At 43.5% G+C, this 19,807-nt stretch overlaps 1 protein-coding gene across 2 annotated transcripts in view; it reads right to left on the bottom strand.

Annotated features, from left to right (window-relative positions):
- The window catches only part of FUT10 (fucosyltransferase 10 (alpha (1,3) fucosyltransferase)), a 70,748-nt gene extending 51,145 nt beyond the window's left edge, over positions 1-19,603 (bottom strand). The window contains exons 1-4 of one of the 2 annotated variants that reach the window (XM_014537861.1): positions 19,273-19,603; positions 18,490-18,661; positions 7,588-7,941; positions 2,413-2,707 (exon numbers count right to left, since the gene is read on the bottom strand). In XM_014537861.1, the coding sequence (XP_014393347.1) occupies positions 2,413-2,707; positions 7,588-7,668 (376 nt within the window). In that variant the 5' untranslated portion in view covers positions 7,669-7,941; positions 18,490-18,661; positions 19,273-19,603. The remainder of the gene's footprint in view (positions 1-2,412; positions 2,708-7,587; positions 7,942-18,489; positions 18,662-19,272) is intronic. The other variant, XM_005864031.2, reaches the window with a different exon arrangement.
- Between the last annotated feature and the right edge of the window lie 204 nt (positions 19,604-19,807).

Below are 19,807 nucleotides of genomic sequence, written 5' to 3'. Positions count from 1 at the left end.
AATGAAAGTCTAACATGCAAACTGACTGAACGGTGGAATGACCAGCGGAACGATCAGTCGCTATGACACACACTGACCACCAGGGGGCAGATGCTCAACGCAGAAGCTGCCCCCAGCCCGCAGGCCCCAGGCCAGTCAAGGTGGGTGCGAGGGGGGGCCCCCCCAATTGCCCCGCCAGTCACCCCACAGATCGGTCCTGATCGCCGGACAGGTCTAAGGACCCTACCCATGCACGAATTTCATGCACTGGGCCTCTAGTATTTACTAAAATTCCTAATTAGAAGCTCACCTAAAACATAAGCAGTTCCCTGCCCTAACCACTCATTCTTATCAAAAATACTCCAACCCCTCCATGGTACACACATTTCAAGAGAACTGTTTAAAAACAGAGTTGTGTTTTGAAATCACAACAGTGACCGTGACTAACACTAACTTTGGTAACTCTATGGACTTTTGGTTTAAAAAATAATTTATTCACTTGTGACTGCTTAATTTTTTTTGAGGGGATTGTTAATGTAGGTAAAGCCTTGCATTTCACAAATGGCTCAAACCAGACTCAGCATTCATCATATTTCACTGGTGAAAGTCCTTATGACCTCCAGATGTGTTTCTATTAAGTAAATGAATCATCTCTAGGAAGAAGGAAAAGAAAGTAGGCTGCAAAGAAAACAAACAAACTAAAAAAATATTTTGGTTCACAAAAGCTTCAAAGTCACATAATCCTTTGGGGTTTCCGTTTCCCTTAATTAGGTCAGCTTTTGACACCTGAATCATTTCCCCTGCCTTTTCTTTTTCAATCCTGCAGCACCAAAGGCCCATTTGCAGTTTTAAGTGACCTACTTACCAGTAATTAGAATTTGGAATCCTCAGCCAGAGAAGTGTGTTGTCTTCATTCTGTTTTACTCAACAGATCTTATTAATGAACTGAATTTCTAATTCAGTCTGTTTTTTAAAAAATCCATACACCCTAAGCAATTCCAAAATCCAAATGTCCAGGTTTAATTATACTCATGAGAGTACATTCAAATATATTATCAGGTGTCAGGGAACCTTGGTTCTCTGTGCAACTCTGCTGCTAACTCCTACATAGTCCTGGCACATCCCTAACCTTCCTGAGCCTTGGATTTCTCACCTTTACAAAGAGGAGTTTAGACTCTCTCAGATTCTTTATGGCTCTAAGTCTCTATGAAGACTTCCTGAGTACCTACCATGTACAAGGCACTATGCTAGATATAGGAAGCAGGGTAGGTACTAAGATGAATTGATGTTTCCCTACCTTCGAGAAATTTATATGCTACTGGGGAAGAAAAGGTCATACAGGGCAAAACCAAAGCAGTTGTTACCTTATTTGTGATTGGCATTGTGCCTGGCATATTGTAGCTGCTTAATTTAGTGACATAAGAGAGATATAAAATACTCTATGGCCATTTAGAGAAGAGAGGCTGCATTTAATGGAGGAGAATCAGAATGGTTCACAGATGTTATTTTGGGTTAGTTTTTAAAAGGCCATTCAACTTTCTGTGGCTCCCTGATACCATCCCCTAATTTGATACAAAATCTTAAGCCAACATTTGAGGTTCCCCATGCTGTGGCCCCAATATATCCTTCAATCTTTATATCTCTCTCTTACACAAAACTATGCTATAGCCTTACTGTACCTCATGTATCAACCATAAATTTCTACCCTCATGCCCCCATTCATGCTATTCTTCATACTGAAATGTCCTCCAATCCCAATGTCATCCAATTCCATTATCCCTCAAGCCCCACTGCAAATTTCCTTTTTTATGAAGGTCTTAGGAAGCCTTTCCCTCCCACTCATCACCGAGGAGCCCTGTGTTCCTAAAGGCTGCCGGCATCTTACTAACTCCTCCTAGCTCGGTGTGGTTGCCCTTCCATCCCAGCATGACATATAATCAGCCTAAAGAGGGGTGAACACCAACTTGCTCTTGAAATCTGATGCTGAGCGACCTTTTTATTTTTATTCCTGATTAATCTGACCAATGAAATAAAGAACACTGGGCTTAGCTTATGCCCAATTAAACATCTGTTATGGTCATCAAAATCTCTTGGCAATTATCATGTGACATTCTGAATTGCTATCAGCAATATTATCCACCCAACTCCCTAAATAGTAAATTCAGGAAGCATAGGACCCAACTGTGAAAGGTGAGAAAAAACATCTCTTCTCCTCCATCAATACCTGTGGCCCAGCCAACCACCACCACGCTGGTCAAGCTTATTTATTTATCATATTTGCTATATGCACAGGCCTTCCACAGAGCAAATGCAAAGGAAATCAGGCATGCTGAAGTGTTTTCTAGGGGATTCCACCATCTCTTCTTTGGAAAGTAAGCAGTCGTGCAGCTTTAGAGAAACAAACAAAGGCAGAAAGGCAAAAGCCCCACTTACCATAGAAGAGGAATGCTCTGGTCATGGGATGATGTAGATAGGTCCGGTTGATGGTGAAGAAGCAAGCATCTTCTCCACACTGGCCCACCCTGCCGGTTTCCCCAGTCAGTGGGGACCACCAGAGCATGATGGGGTAGCTATCAGTTTCCAACGTTTTCTTCCTATTCAGGATCAGAGCGTCTTTCTTAGGGAAAGGGTAGAGTTGTGTAGGCTCTTCCTCCATTTTTGCATGCCCATCTCGAAAATTGGAACTTTTAAACTTCTTCCTTTCAAATTTTCCCAGCTCAACTACTACCTAAAAGAGGAGACAGTTATTACCAGAGTTAGACCATTTAATTTCCTTTTGCACGTCTCCCATTCCATCTTGATGATTTAGGCCCTTTATTAGGGTTCTATTGCTGCTGTAACAAATTACCACAAACAGCCATTTAAAACAATGCACATTAATTATCATATCGTTCTGGAGGTCAGAAGTCTAAAACCAGTCTCACTGGGCTAACCAAGGCATCAGCAAGGCTACGTATGATGTTCCTTTCTAGGAACTCGAGAGAAGGAGGGATCCATTTTCTGGGTTTCCTATCTTTTAGAGCCACTCACAATTCTGGGTTCACAGCCCCCTTTCTCCACCTTCAGTGCCAGCAATGTTGCATCTCTCTGACACTCCTGTTGTCACATCTTTCTCTGAGCACAGCCAAGCAAGGTTCCATTGGGCCCACACAGATAATTCAGGATAATCTCCTCCTCTCAAGGTGTGTCACCTTAATCCCATCCACAAAGTCCACTTTGCAAGGTAACATATTCTCAGGTTCCAGGGATTAGAGCAAGGACGTAGGCTTCAAAATATCCACCAACAAGGCTGCTTAGTCCTACTGAACACATAGCAGATACGTTTCTCCTCTATTTCATAGGCATATGTAGTTACTTTTGTCTCAGTGATTAAAGTCTGATGAAACGGCAGCACTTTTGGAGAGCAGCTATTGGTGAAGAAGCACCAATCGTTTTGACAACTCTCATAGAGAAAATGCAAAGGAGAATCATATGAGAGTCAGGGCTATTACCTGACTATGACTGGAGATGACATTCTAGGGAACATGAGTTAAATTTCCAAATGGTTTTTCATTATTATGTGTCACAACTAAATGTATCATAACCTGGGTCTTATATATCTAATGATACCCACTATGGCATCGGGATGGTGAAGTAGACCATGAGCACTGGGCTCCCTCCGATGTAAAAACAAGTTTGTGTTTATTTCAGATAGTCTGGATCACCGGACAGCTAGGCCATCAGTAACAGTAATGTGAAGGGCAGGTGGGCAGAGTGGAATAAGTGGAATAGTTGCTCTCCAAAAGTGCTGCTGTTTCATCAAACTTTAACGTGTGATATTGATATTGATAGAGCATTATAAAAATACTAGAGGCCCAATGCATGAAATTCATGCAAGGAGCTCGGCCCCCGCTGCTGCGGCTTCGTCTGGAAGGTTGCCCGGAAGGTAGTCCAGTCTAATTAGCATATTACACTTTTATTATTATAGATATCAGAGAGGACATGACCTGTGTTGCCCTCTCACTTTCAGCAGTCAAGGGTAACACCTTCGTTATGCCCACAGATGTGATATAGAGTTTGTAACTCCCTGGGGAGGGTCCATGACTTCCACTGGATTCCCTGAGGGATGCAATAACCAAAAAAATGTTAAGAGCCACTGAGTGAACACCAAGTAGTGTTCAGTAGAAGTAGTATTCCAAAAGGAGAAAAAAATAATATTGGCTTTAATAAATCATTGGTTTTTATGATTTATTAAATCATAACAAATGAGGGTTCTCCACCTCCCCCTGTTCCTGAGGGGCAATTGGGGCAGCAGCCTCCGCTCGCACCCGCTGATGGTGCCAGCCTCAATCACTCTGCACCATCAGCCGTCAGCGCATGGGAGCAGCAGCGGCAGGAGTGGGGCTGCTGGCAGACAGGGGACCAGGGGCCATGGTGGGAGGGGCTGGGCAGGGACATGGAGGATGGACCGAGACCCGCCCCTGTGCCCACCACAGCCTCTCAGCCCACAGTTCCTTTCAAGGTGCACGAATTTGTGCACTGGGCCCCTAGTAACATAATAATGCGCCTCTTCCCCAGGAGCTTGATGGAGCAGAGTTGACTCATAGCCAGAAACTATATTTTCACCCAACCTTCACTTCGAATGTACAACCAACAACTTAATGACTTATAGAAAGCCATGAATATAGCTCCTAAGACAAATTTTTCTCTGTTTCTCATCAGTGTCTATAATGTGAAGTATAAGTTTATTTTCAAATAATAAGGATTGCTTTAAGGAGAGATTTTCTGCCAAACAGCTTTTATCACTATCAGGTGGTAGAAAACATGGGGGATAGAGGAACATATTACAGAAAATCATGAGAACAAAATCAGCCAAATCCAAAATCTGGGAAATTCAAAAGGACAAAAGACCCAGTTCCTTCAACAAATCCATGACATGAAATCAAAGGTGGAGCAAAAGAAACTTGTATAGGAAAAAAAAAAATACACACAAAACTTGCAACACACCAACTAAATGCCATGTGTGGGATTTGTTTACTTCACATTCAAACTAATCCATTATAAAAAAAAACTTTTTTGATGCCCTAGCCAGTTTGGCTCCGTGGATAGAGCAGCGGCCTGTGGACTGAAGGGTCCCGGGTTCAATACCAGTCAAGGCATATGCCTGCATTGCGTGCTCAATCCCCAGTAGGGGGAATGCAGGAGGCAGCCAATCAATGATTCTCTCTCATCATTGATGTTTCTATCTCTCTCTCCCTCTCCCTTCCTCTCTGAAATCAATAAAAATATATTTAGAAAAAAAACTTTTTTGAGATAATCAGGAAAGATTTAACACAGCATGGGATACAGATGGTACTGAGTAATTATTGTTAATTTTTGTTGGGCATGACAACAGTTATACGGTTATTCTGAATTTTTTAAAGTTACCATCATTAGGGAATCATACTAAAGTAAATCCAGGGGAAGTGATATGATGTCCTAGATTCACTTCAAAATGCTCCAAATGTATTCAATAATTATTTCTGCAATTAAAAAGTAAAATTTAAAAAATAAAGATTATATATACATAATGTACAGGATATCCCGAAAAATGTATACACACTTTAAATGATTATAAAGTCAATGTTTATTAGCATACAGTTCATTTTCAAAATTTAAAAGAATCTACAGAAATGAATAACTATTTTTTGTCCATGCCTGTTTTCAAACTGATGACCATTCTGATCCAGGCACTGCTCATAATGGGAAGCAATGGAATCTCAAACATCAAGAATCATTTTGTTCGGTATTTGTTTGCGTCCTCAATTCATCGATTGTTGCTGTTTTGTACCGTAAACTTTATCTTTTATGTATTCCCCATTAAAAAAAAAAGTCTAGTGGCACTTTAGGATAAATTTTCTTTGTTCAAAGCTTAGTCTGGCTTCACCCATTATTTCAAATCAGCTAAACGTGAAAAGGAGTGAACGTTGAGTTATCAGCTGTTAAAGTGTGTATACGTTTTGGGGATATGTGTGTGTGTGTGTATGTGTGTGTGTATAAAGAATTTATAGGTTGTATACACAAAATATACTAGTAGTTAAATGTGAGTGGAAAACAATGTCTCAGATGAATGATCTCCTCCAGAGAACCACAATGGTTTAGCTTAACTATAGGTCAGCACAACATTTACATGTTTAGATAATTTGTTAATTATGTTATGAGATCTGTTATGGGCTGAACTGTGCCCCTCCCAAAATTCATATGTTGAAGCAAAACCCCCCATGCCTAAACCATAGGAGATAGGTTTGTTAAAGAGGTAACGAAGTTAAAACAAGGTCATCAGGGTGAGCCCTAATCCAATACGACTGGTGTCCTTATAAAAAGAGGAGATGAGGACACAGACAAGGACCGAGGGAAGGCCATGTGAAGCACAGGGGGAAGATGGCCATCCACAACCAGAGAGGCCTCAGAAGAAACAACCCTGCTTGCTGACACCTTGCTCTTGGGCTGCTACCCTCCACAGTGAGAAAGAAATTTCTGTTGGTTATGCCATAGGGTGGTACTTCATGATGGCAGCCCTAGCAAACTAATACAGAACCCACAACATGATTTTTTTAAATGTATCCTTCCTCTACCCTACTTACATAGCAAATTATTTCTTCTGCCTAGCCTACAAACCAGTAACGTCAGAAATGGTCCTAAATACACTGGCATTATATATATATTCATTTTTAGTGTTTAAAAAAAAATAGCAAAGCAGTCAGTGTGTCAGGAAGGACTGGGAAACAGCCCAAAGCACACTGTTGGTGGCAAACTGAAACCAAGATCCAGATGAAGGTTTAGCTCCAGTAACCGTACCTCCTGTCACATTCCGGAAGCTTAGACCTATGAACCAGGAGGTCACGGTTTGATTCCCAGTTAGGGCACACGCCCAGATTGTGGGCTTGATCCCCAGTAGGGGGAGTGCAGGAAGCAGCTGATCAATTATTCTCTCATCACTCTCTCTCCTTCTCCCTTTGTCTCTGAAACCAATAAAAATATTTTTTTAAAGTCACTTTGGAGCAGAAAGGGTAGGTAATTATTATTATTATTTTTTTTTTGGTAAATGAAGCAAAATTATACCTTTTTTTCAGATAGGCAAAAAATATATTTTTGATGTGCCATAGAATTTTAGTAACTGGTTTATTGTGCCATGAGATTTAAAAAAGTTGAAAATCTTTCTTCCAGTAAATACATCAAGAATGACAGTTATTGATGCAGATATCTGTGTTCTGCAGAACAGCTATCTTGTTCTCAAAAATAGCCACTGTCTCCTCAAAAATGCCATCTTTCAGACGTGATCACAATAGGGGACTTTGAGAAAGCCATCCAATTTGACCCGGTAAGACAGACTTGAGCTCTACTTTCCTCTAAAACTATACCCTACAACAGTCACACACTGATCCCTAGTCACTGATTTTGTTTCCACCTGACACATCCACTCACTAAACCTCACTTTCATGAGTTAAAAAAAGAATTTCAGTGCCTTAGACAGGAAACCCTGATCCTGAGAGATAAAGCAAAAAGTAAAGTTCTTGGAGAGAACAGGGTGGGGCAGGAATGGTGGCGAAGGTCCAGGAATCAACACTGCACAACCCAAATTCTGGGTACCTGGAGTGTGACAAGCAGAAAGATGGTCGCTGTGATGCACAGGCAAGATGCCAAAAGCTTCCTCCTCTGAATCCGCACCATGCTGCCCTGCCCTGGGTGGACTGACAGAGGGCGAGCCTGGTTACCAGGTGTTCTCTCGTCGGCCCACAGCCTGAGACCATTTCATGTGGAGGAACCATCTGGGTGTCAATTTCCTCCACTGCCATTCCTGCTGGGACCTGGTCTCCATGACGGACAGAGATCAGAGGTTCCGAGTGGGCCTGGCTTGGCATTGAGAGGGAACAGCATGCAGTCTTCTTCAGCTATCATCAGAGCAGCTGGAGATTCTTCAGACCAGAAGGCATCAAAAAAACTCTGTAATAAACGAATCATCTTTTAGCCATAGTGCAGACTTAATAAATGTCTTTCATGGTTATCATGTAAAAACCCAAAACTTTAAAAGGAACCTTTGAAATCATGAAGTCCTCACTCATAGATAAGGAGACCAAAACCAGAGAGGTGAAGTGACTTGCTCAAGGTTATACAGCCCATTGGAGCACAGTGACAGGTCTACAACCAGGTCTCGAGTCTGAAATTCTGTTTCCACTTCATTTTCTCTGCCTCCAGAAGGTTGAATTCCAGAAGCCATTTACATGTAATCCCTTCCTCCTATCTAGGTTTCAAAGGAGGAGAGAAGTGGAGTCGAAATTATCAGTCCTAAGGACTATCCACCCACTCCTGTAAAAATTAGGAAGAAAAAATACATAAAAGTTCAGGCTTTGATCAAAAATAGATAATGATCCATTGGCCCCAAACTCCTCCCAAGGAAAATAACTTCAGCCACAACATAAAGAATTATGATTATTGATTTATGTGTTTCATCTTTAATGGTACATGTAATAAAGCAGTGGGTTATGTGGGCAGTGTGATTCTCTGGAAGTTTTGAAATAAGATTTTCATCTATCTGAAATGGATAATATTTTCAAAAGTTTTAGAAATGAACTAAGTCCCACAGAACACCTTTTATGCCCAGGGTTCTATAAGTCAAATGCCTTGGGCAAGTGACACTGTGGAGTTCAGAACAGAGCAAGGATTGCTCTTCCTCTAGGCCAGCGGTTCTCAACCTGTGGGTCGCGACCCCTTTGGCGGTCGAACAACGCTTTCACAGGGGTCGCCTAAGACCATCCTGCATATCAGATATTTACATTACAATTCTTAACAGTAGCAACGAAAATAATTTTATGGTTGGGTCACAACATGAGGAACTGTATTTAAAGGGCCAGAAGGTTGAGAACCACTGCTTCTAAACTATAGAGCATTGCTAAAAAAGAAAAAAAAAAAAAAGGTAGGTTTGATTGTATATTTCTCAGCTATAAAATTAAACATATAATTAGGAACCGAAAAATGATGTAGAATTCAGGTTAAAAACTTTGGTCTTAAAGGTATGCTCTCCTCTCGTGGATCTACCTTGATTTACTTTTAAGTCCAATATTTTTTTTCCTCTTAGCAACAAAATGACTTAGTCTAAGAAATTGTGAAAAGTACATTTTTCTTCTTTCATCCATGGAATTCCTGCGACCCACAGTGACTAAGAAAATGAACTAGTCTGTGGGGATCCAAATCTCAACTCCCCAGCCAGTTTAACCTAGCCTCTCCATGACTGAATTTACAAAATGTAGATAATAATGCTACCTAATCCAAGAGTTACTGTGCCAATTTTATATAAGACTGCTAAAACACTTGCTTCACTGTCTGGTACACAAATGTCCAATAACTCTTCGCTACCTTATTTTTTAATATCATTATAATTTTTATTATTATATCTTTAAGTGGATGTTGGAGCCAGCAGCAAGAGCACTGTACAGCTCTGCTGGTCTGACAGGCTCTGACTCCATGTATTCTTCTCAATTCTCCTAACCGACTACGCCAGGGCAGGTCCTTCTCGAACACTGCCTAGTGTACAACTGTTAGGAACTTAGTCCAAGTTCCTCCTTTATCTTCTGCTCACTAGACACAGCTCAATTCTCAGCAGCGGGGCAGACGGAGAAGGCATGATTGGTTGTGGGTATATAAGAATGAGTCTTTATTGCAGAAGCCAGTGGTGACATAGCCATCAGACAAGAACAGTCCCTATAGCAAAGTCTATACAGGCAGGCAGCCGGACACCGGTTGGTAAATACGTATCTTTCCCATAAAGCAACATCAGTCTCTGTACCCACAGCTATTATTTGAGCAGCCGCACGCTGCTCACCACCTTACATCGTAGCAGTACCTGAGCTCTCTGGCTGAGGAGCTTCTCCTGTCTCTCCTGCCCTGCTGCTCTCTCTAGCAGACTTCTTCACACTCCATCCTAGCTGCCGTCTCTCCATACTCCATCCGACTAGCTGGTCAGTAACCTACTTTTACACTATTTGGACAAAGAAGGCTTCATGCCAATAGTTACATCCATCATAGTGGCTACTGAAGAGCACAGTGTACCATGTGTTGCACCCACTCATGGTATCTTGGCCTGATTAGGATTCCCAGGCTCAGAGTCCTTGGACATTCAGATTTGGCTCATGCCCAGAGCGGCCTTTGGCCATTCTGATGTATTGATAACAAGGCCTCTGTACTCCCATTGGCCTTGACCAGCCGGGGACCCTGGCATGGTTCCCACGGTGGAAAATGAAGTTGAATTCATATAAAATATGTCGCTGCCCAACCAATAGGAACATCAAAGGAGCAATACTCACTTTGCCAAGAAAGAGATTGCAACTATCTGTTGAGTGACCTATTATGAGTAAGGCCCTTCCTAGATACCCAGCATGGGTGAGCTTATTCAATCCTCTCAACTCCATGAAGAAGCAATGACTTTCCTCACTTTTAAGGGTGAAATGGAATTTGAAGGAAGTAAAGTAACTTGCCCAAGACTAACCTTTATAAGTACTACAACTGGAAATCAGTCAGACTCTGAAGTTCTCAACACTAAGACTATAAAATTCCTACCAGATAATGCCAACACTCACAGATTATCTGCCTGAATCACAGAGGAAAAACAAACAAACAAAAAACCTACATAGAATAGCTCTGTCAGTTGGTATACCAACAAACAAAAAACCTACGTAGGCCGAAACTGGTTTGGCTCAGTGGATAGAGCGTCGGCCTGCGGACTGAAGGGTCCTGGGCTCGATTCCGGTCAGGGGCATGTGCCTGGGTTGCGGGCACATCCCCAGTAGGAGATGTGCAGGAGGCAGCTGATCAATGTTTCTCTCTCATCGATGTTTCTAACTCTCTCTCTCTCTCCCTTCCTCTCTGTAAAAAATCAATAAAATATATTTTAAAAAAACCAAAAACAAACCTACGTAGAATAGCTCTGTCAGTTGGTATACCAGAGAAAAAAGTAATAAAAATCTGTAAGAACCTGAAAAGCACCTCTCCTTCTACTCAGTAGGCCTTAGTAGCTATTAACTACATAGAACATGGAGCTAGCCTTTGGGTTCCAATCCTGGCTCTGTCATTTTACATAATATAAATTTGGACAAGTCACTAAATCTTTCTAAGCCTCTGTTTCTTCATAGCTAACTATCATTATTTCCCTTGCATAGCAGAAATATCAAATTATCATTTTTTATGCAAAAGCAGCTTATTATAGCCACAATTAATGTAACCTAGATTAGGTAATGAAATAACATTACCACCATAAGTGGGTATAAAACTATATCATTTTTAAAAGATTTTTAGATCTATCACTCCCCTCAACCTTACTGATCGCCATCTTATAAAGCAGGCAAGGTGGGTATATTCTCAGTTCCCACAAATAAGGACATCAAGTCTTGGCGAGTTTAAGTGATTTGACCAAGATCATAGCTTTTAAAGGTTGAAGTGGGTCTAGAAATCAGGTCATCTGACTGCGAGATCAGTGGAAAAGAAAGAGGAAAAACAGTGTCAGTCTGTTAAGAGTACACAAGAGTCAGGAATACGGGAAAACAAAAGATGGAGAGAAAATGTGAGGACGTAGCCTGGGGTATTTTTACAGCTACCACACAGCTCAGGCCTAGCCTAGGGGCTTCTAAAGTCTTTACATGGCTGTATGAACTATGACAGAAGACTTTAAGGTTACAAAGTCCCTTCCATCCAAAGACCCTCAATTGCAGTTATATATCCAAATCTGCATTACCACCATAAGTGGGTATAAAACTATATCATTTTTAAAAGATTTTTAGATCTATCACTCCCCTCAACCTTACTGATCGCCATCTTATAAAGCAGGCAAGGTGGGTATATTCTCAGTTCCCACAAATAAGGACACCAAGTCTTGGCGAGTTTAAGTGATTTGACCAAGATCATAGCTTTTAAAGGTTGAAGTGGGTCTAGAAATCAGGTCATCTGACTGCGAGATCAGTGGAAAAGAAAGAGGAAAAACAGTGTCAGTCTGTTAAGAGTACACAAGAGTCAGGAATACGGGAAAACAAAAGATGGAGAGAAAATGTGAGGACGTAGCCTGGGATATTTTTACAGCTACCACACAGCTCAGGCCTAGCCTAGGGGCTTCTAAAGTCTTTACATGGCTGTATGAACTATGACAGAAGACTTTAAGGTTACAAAGTCCCTTCCATCCAAAGACCCTCAATTGCAGTTATATATCCAAATCTGAAAATACAGCAGGGTCTCAGGGACCAAGCTGTGGTTAAATGCCCACTTCTAAAGAACAGAGCCAGCTAGTGTAGATGGAATTATGATTGACAGCATGCAGCCATGAACCAGGCCTTGAGGCATATCAATCTAATATATGGTATTAATTCCCCAGGAGCTTGTCATCAAGTCAGCAATCCCCCAACTGGTGAGACAGATGGGCTTGCAAAGAGCACCGTGAAGGCCAGCAAGCTCCAATGCAATGGGACCCTGAGAGGAGAGCTTCCTTCTGTCTCCTCACTGCATGTGGGGTGAATCTGAGTCCTCCAAGAGGGTGCCCCGGAGCACTCCTTTCCAGATGGAGCGATGTGTGTTTGCTCAGACAGCCTCCCATGGTAGACAACATGTGAACGGTTCTCAGTCACCAACCCTCTTGACCTGGAGCTAAGCTTCTGACATGCACTGTGTGTGCAGCTGGTGTGCACTGCCTGGGGCTGGCCATCTGCTGCCCAGAGAGGGGTCTGGAGCTGAGTGTGACTACTCCTGTCTTACAAGTGCTATTCCATCCAAACCAGCAACACTTTCACTCTAAAATAATTCTACATTTCTCCACTTTATTTTCAGTTAAAATGCACAGAAGAGAGAGACTGAATATCTTAAAGTGAATTAGCAACCTGAGGATGCCAGCTTCACATTTCAGCCATGTGGGCTAGTCCAAGGTGTAGGTTAAGGGTCTCGGAATGGGACTGAGAGATGATTTCCATCCTGTACCCCTGGGTGTAAAATGAGAAAACACCCCCCGGCGATGCAAAGGGCTTTCCTACCCTGGCAGTTTCTGTGTCTGGCAGGGGAAAGAGGTAAGGCAGGAGGCAGAGCTTTCAGGAGACTCCTTTGATCTCTCCCCTCTAGTGACTGCTGAATCCATTGGGTCAGCAATCCCCCAACTGGTGAGACAGATGGGCTTGCAAAGAGCACCGTGAAGGCCAGCAAGCTCCAATGCAATGGGACCCCGAGAGGAGAGCTCCCTTCTGTCTCCTCACTGCATGCGGGGTGAATCTGAGTCCTCCAAGAGGGGGCCCCGGAGCACTCCTTTCCGGATGGAGCAATGTGTGTTTGCTTAGACAGCCACCCATGGTAGAAAACATGTGAACGGTTCTCACTCACCAACCCTCTTGACCTGGAGCTAAGCTTCTGACATGCACTGTGTGTGCAGCTGGTGTGCACTGCCTGGGGCTGGCCATCTGCTGCCCAGAGAGGGGTCTGGAGCTGAGTGTGACTACTCCTGTCTTACAAGTGCTATTCCATCCAAACCAGCAACACTTTCACTCTAAAATAATTCTACATTTCTCCACTTTATTTTCAGTTAAAATGCACAGAAGAGAGAGACTGAATATCTTAAAGTGAATTAGCAACCTGAGGATGCCAGCTTCACATTTCAGCCATGTGGGCTAGTCCAAGGTGTAGGTTAAGGGTCTCGGAATGGGACTGAGAGATGATTTCCATCCTGTACCCCTGGGTGTAAAATGAGAAAACACCCCCCGGCGATGCAAAGGGCTTTCCTACCCTGGCAGTTTCTGTGTCTGGCAGGGGAAAGAGGTAAGGCAGGAGGCAGAGCTTTCAGGAGACTCCTTTGATCTCTCCCCTCTAGTGACTGCTGAATCCATTGGGATAAGAAGAGACTGTCTTAACTGAGCATAAGGTTCTACCAGGTGGTCTTTAGAAGGAATGTATCTAACTCCCAGACTTAAATTATTCACACTAAAGTATAATTTCTTAAGTAGGTTTGACTCTCCCAAAATGTTTTCATTTATGATGATAAATCCTCTGAGCACCCCTGGGATGGTGGCCGTCGGGGGAAGACAGGTGATGCAGTAGGCTTGATGGAAAGGTCTAAGGGTACTGTGTGTGCAGCTGGTGTGCACTGCCTGGGGCTGGCCATCTGCTGCCCAGAGAGGGGTCTGGAGCTGAGTGTGACTACTCCTGTCTTACAAGTGCTATTCCATCCAAACCAGCAACACTTTCACCCTAAAATAATTCTACATTTCTCCACTTTATTTTCAGTTAAAATGCACAGAAGAGAGAGACTGAATATCTTAAAGTGAATTAGCAACCTGAGGATGCCAGCTTCACATTTCAGCCATGTGGGCTAGTCCAAGAGCCTAGGGGCTTCTAAAGTCTTTACATGGCTGTATGAACTATGACATAAGAATTTAAGGTTACAAAGTCCCTTCCATCCAAAGACCCCCAATTGCGGTTATATACCCAAATCCAAGATTTCAAGATACATCTTGAATAAATCTCATTAGTTTGGGAAATAACACCGGCAAGCTCCCCACCCAGCAGCCCTTTCCCTTCCCCCTCTTCTTCCCCAGGCTCCTTACCTGTACCTTTCTCTCTCCTACGCCCCAAGGGCCCCTTCTTTTGCCTCTGTAAGTTTCTAAACCCCTGGGTGTAAAATGAGAAAACACCCCCCGGCGATGCCAAGGGCTTTCCTGCCCTGGCAGTTTCTGTGTCTGGCAGGGGAAAGAGGTAGAGCAGGAGGCAGAGCTCTGAGGAGACTCCTTTGATCTCTCCCCTCTAGTTACTGCTGAATCTGTTGAGATAAGAAGAGACTGTCTTAACTGAGCATAAGGTTCTACCAGGTGGTCTTTAGAAGGAATGTATCTAACTCCCAGACTTAAATTATTCACACTAAAGTATAATTTCTTAAGTAGGTTTGACTCTCCCAAAATGTTTTCATTTATGATGCATAAATCCTCAGAGCACCCCTCGGATGGTGGCTGTCGGGGAAAGACAGGTGATGCAGTAGGCTTGATGGAAAGGTCCAAGGGCCTTTGGACAACTCTCCAGGCACTTTGTAACTACTGCCCTTCTTGTAACTACTGCTCTACTTGTCATCATTAACACTCCTCATTTATTCCTACTTGGTTACTCCAAAAGCCTGGTAACTGACGTTCCCACCACTCTGACCCCTTGCACTTTCCATTTAGCTGGAGTTGTTTCTGTAGTGTAGATGGGCTATCTCTCCTCTGATTAAAATCCTTCAATGGCTTCCCCAAGATTTCAAGATACATCTTGAATAAATCTCATTAGTTTAGGAAATAACACCGGCAAGCTCCCCACCCAGCAGACCTTTCCCTTCCCCCTCTTCTTCCCCAGGCTCCTCACCTTTACCTTTCTCTCTCCTACGCCCCCAGGGCCCCTTCTTTTGCCTCTGTAAGTTTCTAAATAAACTTTCCCTTATAGTTTGAAACAAAGAAAACAACACTACCTGGACCCCTCTTCCCTTCTCTAGCTTCCTTTGCTTTCCCCACACATGCCCTTTGTTCCTGCTATTCTTGGAATGTAGTTTCCAGTGTGTGCTCTGGTCCCTACCTGCATCCATGCCTCTTTCACTACCCTAGCCATTCTCCAAGACTTTCAAGGCTGCACACTTTGGGAAGCCTTACTCCTCCCCAATACCAAGTCCGGGAGATCTAGATCCATATCCTCGTGTGCTTGTTTCTACTACAGCAGTAGACAGATGCAGGAAGCTGGGGGATTTTAGGACGCTTTTAAAGCTGCTTTACTGGGTGCCTATCAGATTAATTGTCCAACATTAAAAAGACGACTTTGTTCCTTTGCAGACTTCCTTGGTGCTGCAACTGTCCCTCGGGCACCTGACAAACGTGTGATGATGGTTCCACGGTTTCCACTTTCACCCAATTTTCTTTACCACCATTTATTTGTGTTCATGTGTTCCTCACTCTTTTTTAATGGACTTCATATTTTGCTGAGCATTCATTTTTATGTAAACAGTGTTCTGAGTTGCAGATTTCCATCTGGGAAGGTCATCCTCTTCAGCCAAGTACACATTTCAGGCAAGACAAATAGAGAATAATGGGAGAGAAAGGGGTACTGGCAGCCAGGTGACTCAAACAAAACAGGTGATTAATGGGGGGACAGAAGTTGTAGCCCAAACACCTTCACATTTCTATTACGGAACTGAAGGTGATGCTATTCTTAAATTCTAGACACACAGCAAAGCACTCAAATCATGTAGTGCTAATACACTCTCAATTAGTGAATCTATTTCATATAGAAACTAAATAAAAATATACTCCCAAACAAAACAAAATGACCTATATAAAGCTCCAAAGAGAAGTACTCAGAAGGCCTAGGTTTTTTAAAAGACACAGGGGCACAGACTGAAGATTCCATATCAGGAAGAACTGAGCCAGCTCCTCAAGATCAGGGCTCTTTCTCATCTTTGTCCTTCGAAGGTCTTCTTGTTGCTGTTCTTTCTTCAATAAGGGCTTATGGTTACCTGTTACAATTGTCCTATTTGGCCCATCTGAATCAAAAGCTCTCATCTGCTTTGATCATTGAAGTAATCATGAATGAGGACCTGGTTAAATGACACTGACTAAACAAGGCTAACACTTCACACGCCTACAGACAAAGGGCTGGCCCAGATCATCTCAGGTTTCGTCCTGAAATTAAGCTCTCAGATCCCGTAAATGGTGTCCAGGAGCAAAACTCTCCAAGGAAGAAAGATTGATCAAGTAAAGAAACACCAACCAAGACAATTTGTGTCAACATAAACTAAGATTTCTGGAAATATAAAACAAATACTTCTATAGAACAAGTTTAGGATTACTTGATCTTCGTTCTCCTTTTTAGTAATTCAACTTTTGAAAACACAAATTTCATTCTCAAAGAAATAAGTATCTGAAAAAACACTGTATATAAAAAGTTGTTTTTAATTTTTAAAACTCGTGTTCAGGAATTATAACAGACGCTTATTGCAGAATGCTGTTAATTGAATTAGGTATTGCATTTCTTGCTGAAATCAACTCTTTACATTTAAAATTTAGGAAGCATTTAAATATGTGTTAAAATGTCTGCATATCAATAACATTATATTGTTTCTCAAACTTTTTTTAATTTCCTAAATTTAACCAGAGTTTGAATTTTTTCAGAAATGTTCTGTTTGTAAGATAAAACTTGAAAACAAACTACTTTTTAAAATTGAAGAATAAAAGATGAGCCATAATAACGCTAACAGTGGAGATTGTGTATTTAATTCACTATTAGACACTGCCATCTAGCAGGAAGCCAGCAAATGAAGAGTTACTACAGCAATTTCAGACACTGAAAGGACCTAAGTGATGCTCTGATGCTAGACACTGAGGCAAGGGTGCTGACTAGATGGTGGCTCTGCCACTCTGGTGTGCAAATACCTGGGCTGCTTATTCAATGCAGGTGGCCAGGCGTCATCTGAAGCCCTCCATTTGAGAGACCACGGTGGACCACGGAGAACAACGTCCTAGTTGTAGTGTGAGGTCACTAGCAAGCCCAAGATGGGTCACAGCTCCGGGGGTGTCCCAGTTTGAGAGAAGGAAGGACATATAAGGGAATGAGGTCCTGAAGACCAACTTGCCATACACAAAACTGTGCCCAGCCCTAGGGCATTGAATGCATTCCACAAATGAAATCAACAATCCAAGCCACAACTCATAGAACATTCTCCCCAACTATTTTGGGGAGCTGGTGCAGTGAGTAGGGAGCGGCCTGTTGAAGCCATGGTGTTAAGAAAAAGTCCTTTTGCATGGTATGTATTTGCTATATATTAAAGACTCATTAAAAGATCCCCAGAAGCTGTCTTATAATCACACCAGTGTTATTTCTCTATCTTACACAAAATGAGGTCTGTTCTAGGACACTAACTGCATACAAAAATACCCAGGAAATGGCTTAGGTATCGGTACCCAAAGCCTGCTGTGCAGGGGGCTCGCCCTGGGCATTTTCTCCATTAAATGCACTGTGCTCTGCACCGCTGGGCAGTGGGAATCGCTGCCTCAGCACACACTCCCAGCAACAAGTGACTCTCAGTGAAGACCTGGGGAGAGGGGGCAGCAATTCACCGCACACACTGGCAGAGTTAGGTTCTGGCGTTGGTGGGACTGGGAAGATCCTGGCAGACGGAAGGTACCAGAAAGCCTTCCTTCCCAGGAGTTGGAACCATTTGCCCCCCTGGGCTCCAGCGGGGCTCCTGCGTGTCACCTGCCTCCCACCCGGGCTTTTTCGGCAGACAGAGAGGTTTCAAACTCGGGCAGAGTCCCTGGAAAGCACTGCCCAAGGTTTCCAAACACAGCACACAACTCCGTCTTCCTCTTACACTCCCTCTGGGCACAAAGAGGTTTCCTTTTGCCGTGAGTCCCGCGGGCTGCGCCCCAGCCTCCGCGGGCACCAGAAAGGCCTGTGTTGCTCGGCACCGAGACCCTGCCCCCACCAGGCTTTCACGGGAGCCAGAAAGATGTGCACACTCACCTCTTCTAGGTGCAGGAGGCTCGCTCTGCGCTTGGCACCCGGGTTTCCCACTTTCAGTTCGCACCCCTGGAGCTGTGGCGAAGACTCGGAAAGGAGATTTGGGGAAGGCGGGATACCTCTCGGCGCGGTCAGGCCCAGCGATCCTGGATCCAGGTTTTCACGGACGCCTCCTCTTTAAAAGCAAGTGGGACCTCGGTTCCAGGCCGGCCCTGCAGCACAGCCCTTCCCCAAAGTTCCTGGGAGGCTCCGGAGACCTTCTTCTAAAGCAGTGGTTCTCAACCTTCCTAATGCCGCGACCCTTTAATACAGTTCCTCATGTTGTGGTGACCCCCCCCAACGATAAAATTATTTTCGTTGCTACTTCATAACTGTAATTTTGCTGCTGTTATGAATCGTAATGTAAATATCCGATCAGGATGTATTATTTTCATGGTTACAAACTGAACATAATTAAAGCATAGTGATTAGTCACAAAAACAATATGTAATTATATATGTGTTTTCCGATGGTCTTAGGCGACCCCTGTGAAAGGGTCCTTCGACTCCCAAAGGGGTCGCGACCCACAGGTTGAGAACCACTGTTCTAAAGCAAGTCCCAAGTCAGGAGCACTTTCTGCTTCTCCAACTCGAGGAAGACTGCAGTGTATGCAAAGCCACCTGCGGAGGAAAACTGAGAATCTGCTAAGCAGAGCAGAGGCCTGAGCACCGTTAGTCAGGGACCAGTGTTTGGTAGCCGGAGTAGGATGATCATTTGGGTGTTGTTTACTCGGGAAGTAAAACTGACTTCAAGCTACTGAGTTCCAAATTCAGATAACCCAACGACAGTGACGTCGCCCTGGTCTAAAAGGAGGTGATAACGCTGGGGAAGCAATGCAAGACCCGGGGAGGGCTGGGACTGACTCAGGGCAAGGGAGGCTCCCAGGGTCAACATCCGAGGAGGCACTGCAAGCGCTGGACTCGCCGGCAGGAACCTGAGCGTGATTGCTGGCCCTGGTCCCGCAGAGCTCTCGTGCCAAGTTCCTCAATTGTCCTCTCTGTAAAAATGGGTTGATCGTCATGGCATCAACTTCTAGAAAACCCCAAATTCAACGGACAACATTGATAAGTTGGATATTTGCAATATATTTGTCTAGCAAAGAATGCGTATCCAGAATACATCAAGGAGTCCTACAATGCAATAAAAGAAGAATCCACTAAGAAGGGGGAAGGAGCCCAGGCCGGTTTGGCTCAGTGGATAGAGCATCGGCCTGATACCGGCCAAGGGCACATGCCCAGCTCGATCCCCCCCAGTAGGGGGCGTGCAGGAGGCAGCCAATCAA

Source organism: Myotis brandtii, unplaced genomic scaffold (assembly GCF_000412655.1).
Source record: "Myotis brandtii unplaced genomic scaffold, ASM41265v1 scaffold185, whole genome shotgun sequence".
Classification (NCBI taxonomy): Eukaryota; Metazoa; Chordata; class Mammalia; order Chiroptera; family Vespertilionidae; genus Myotis; species Myotis brandtii.
This window is presented reverse-complemented; position numbering and strand designations above follow the sequence as displayed.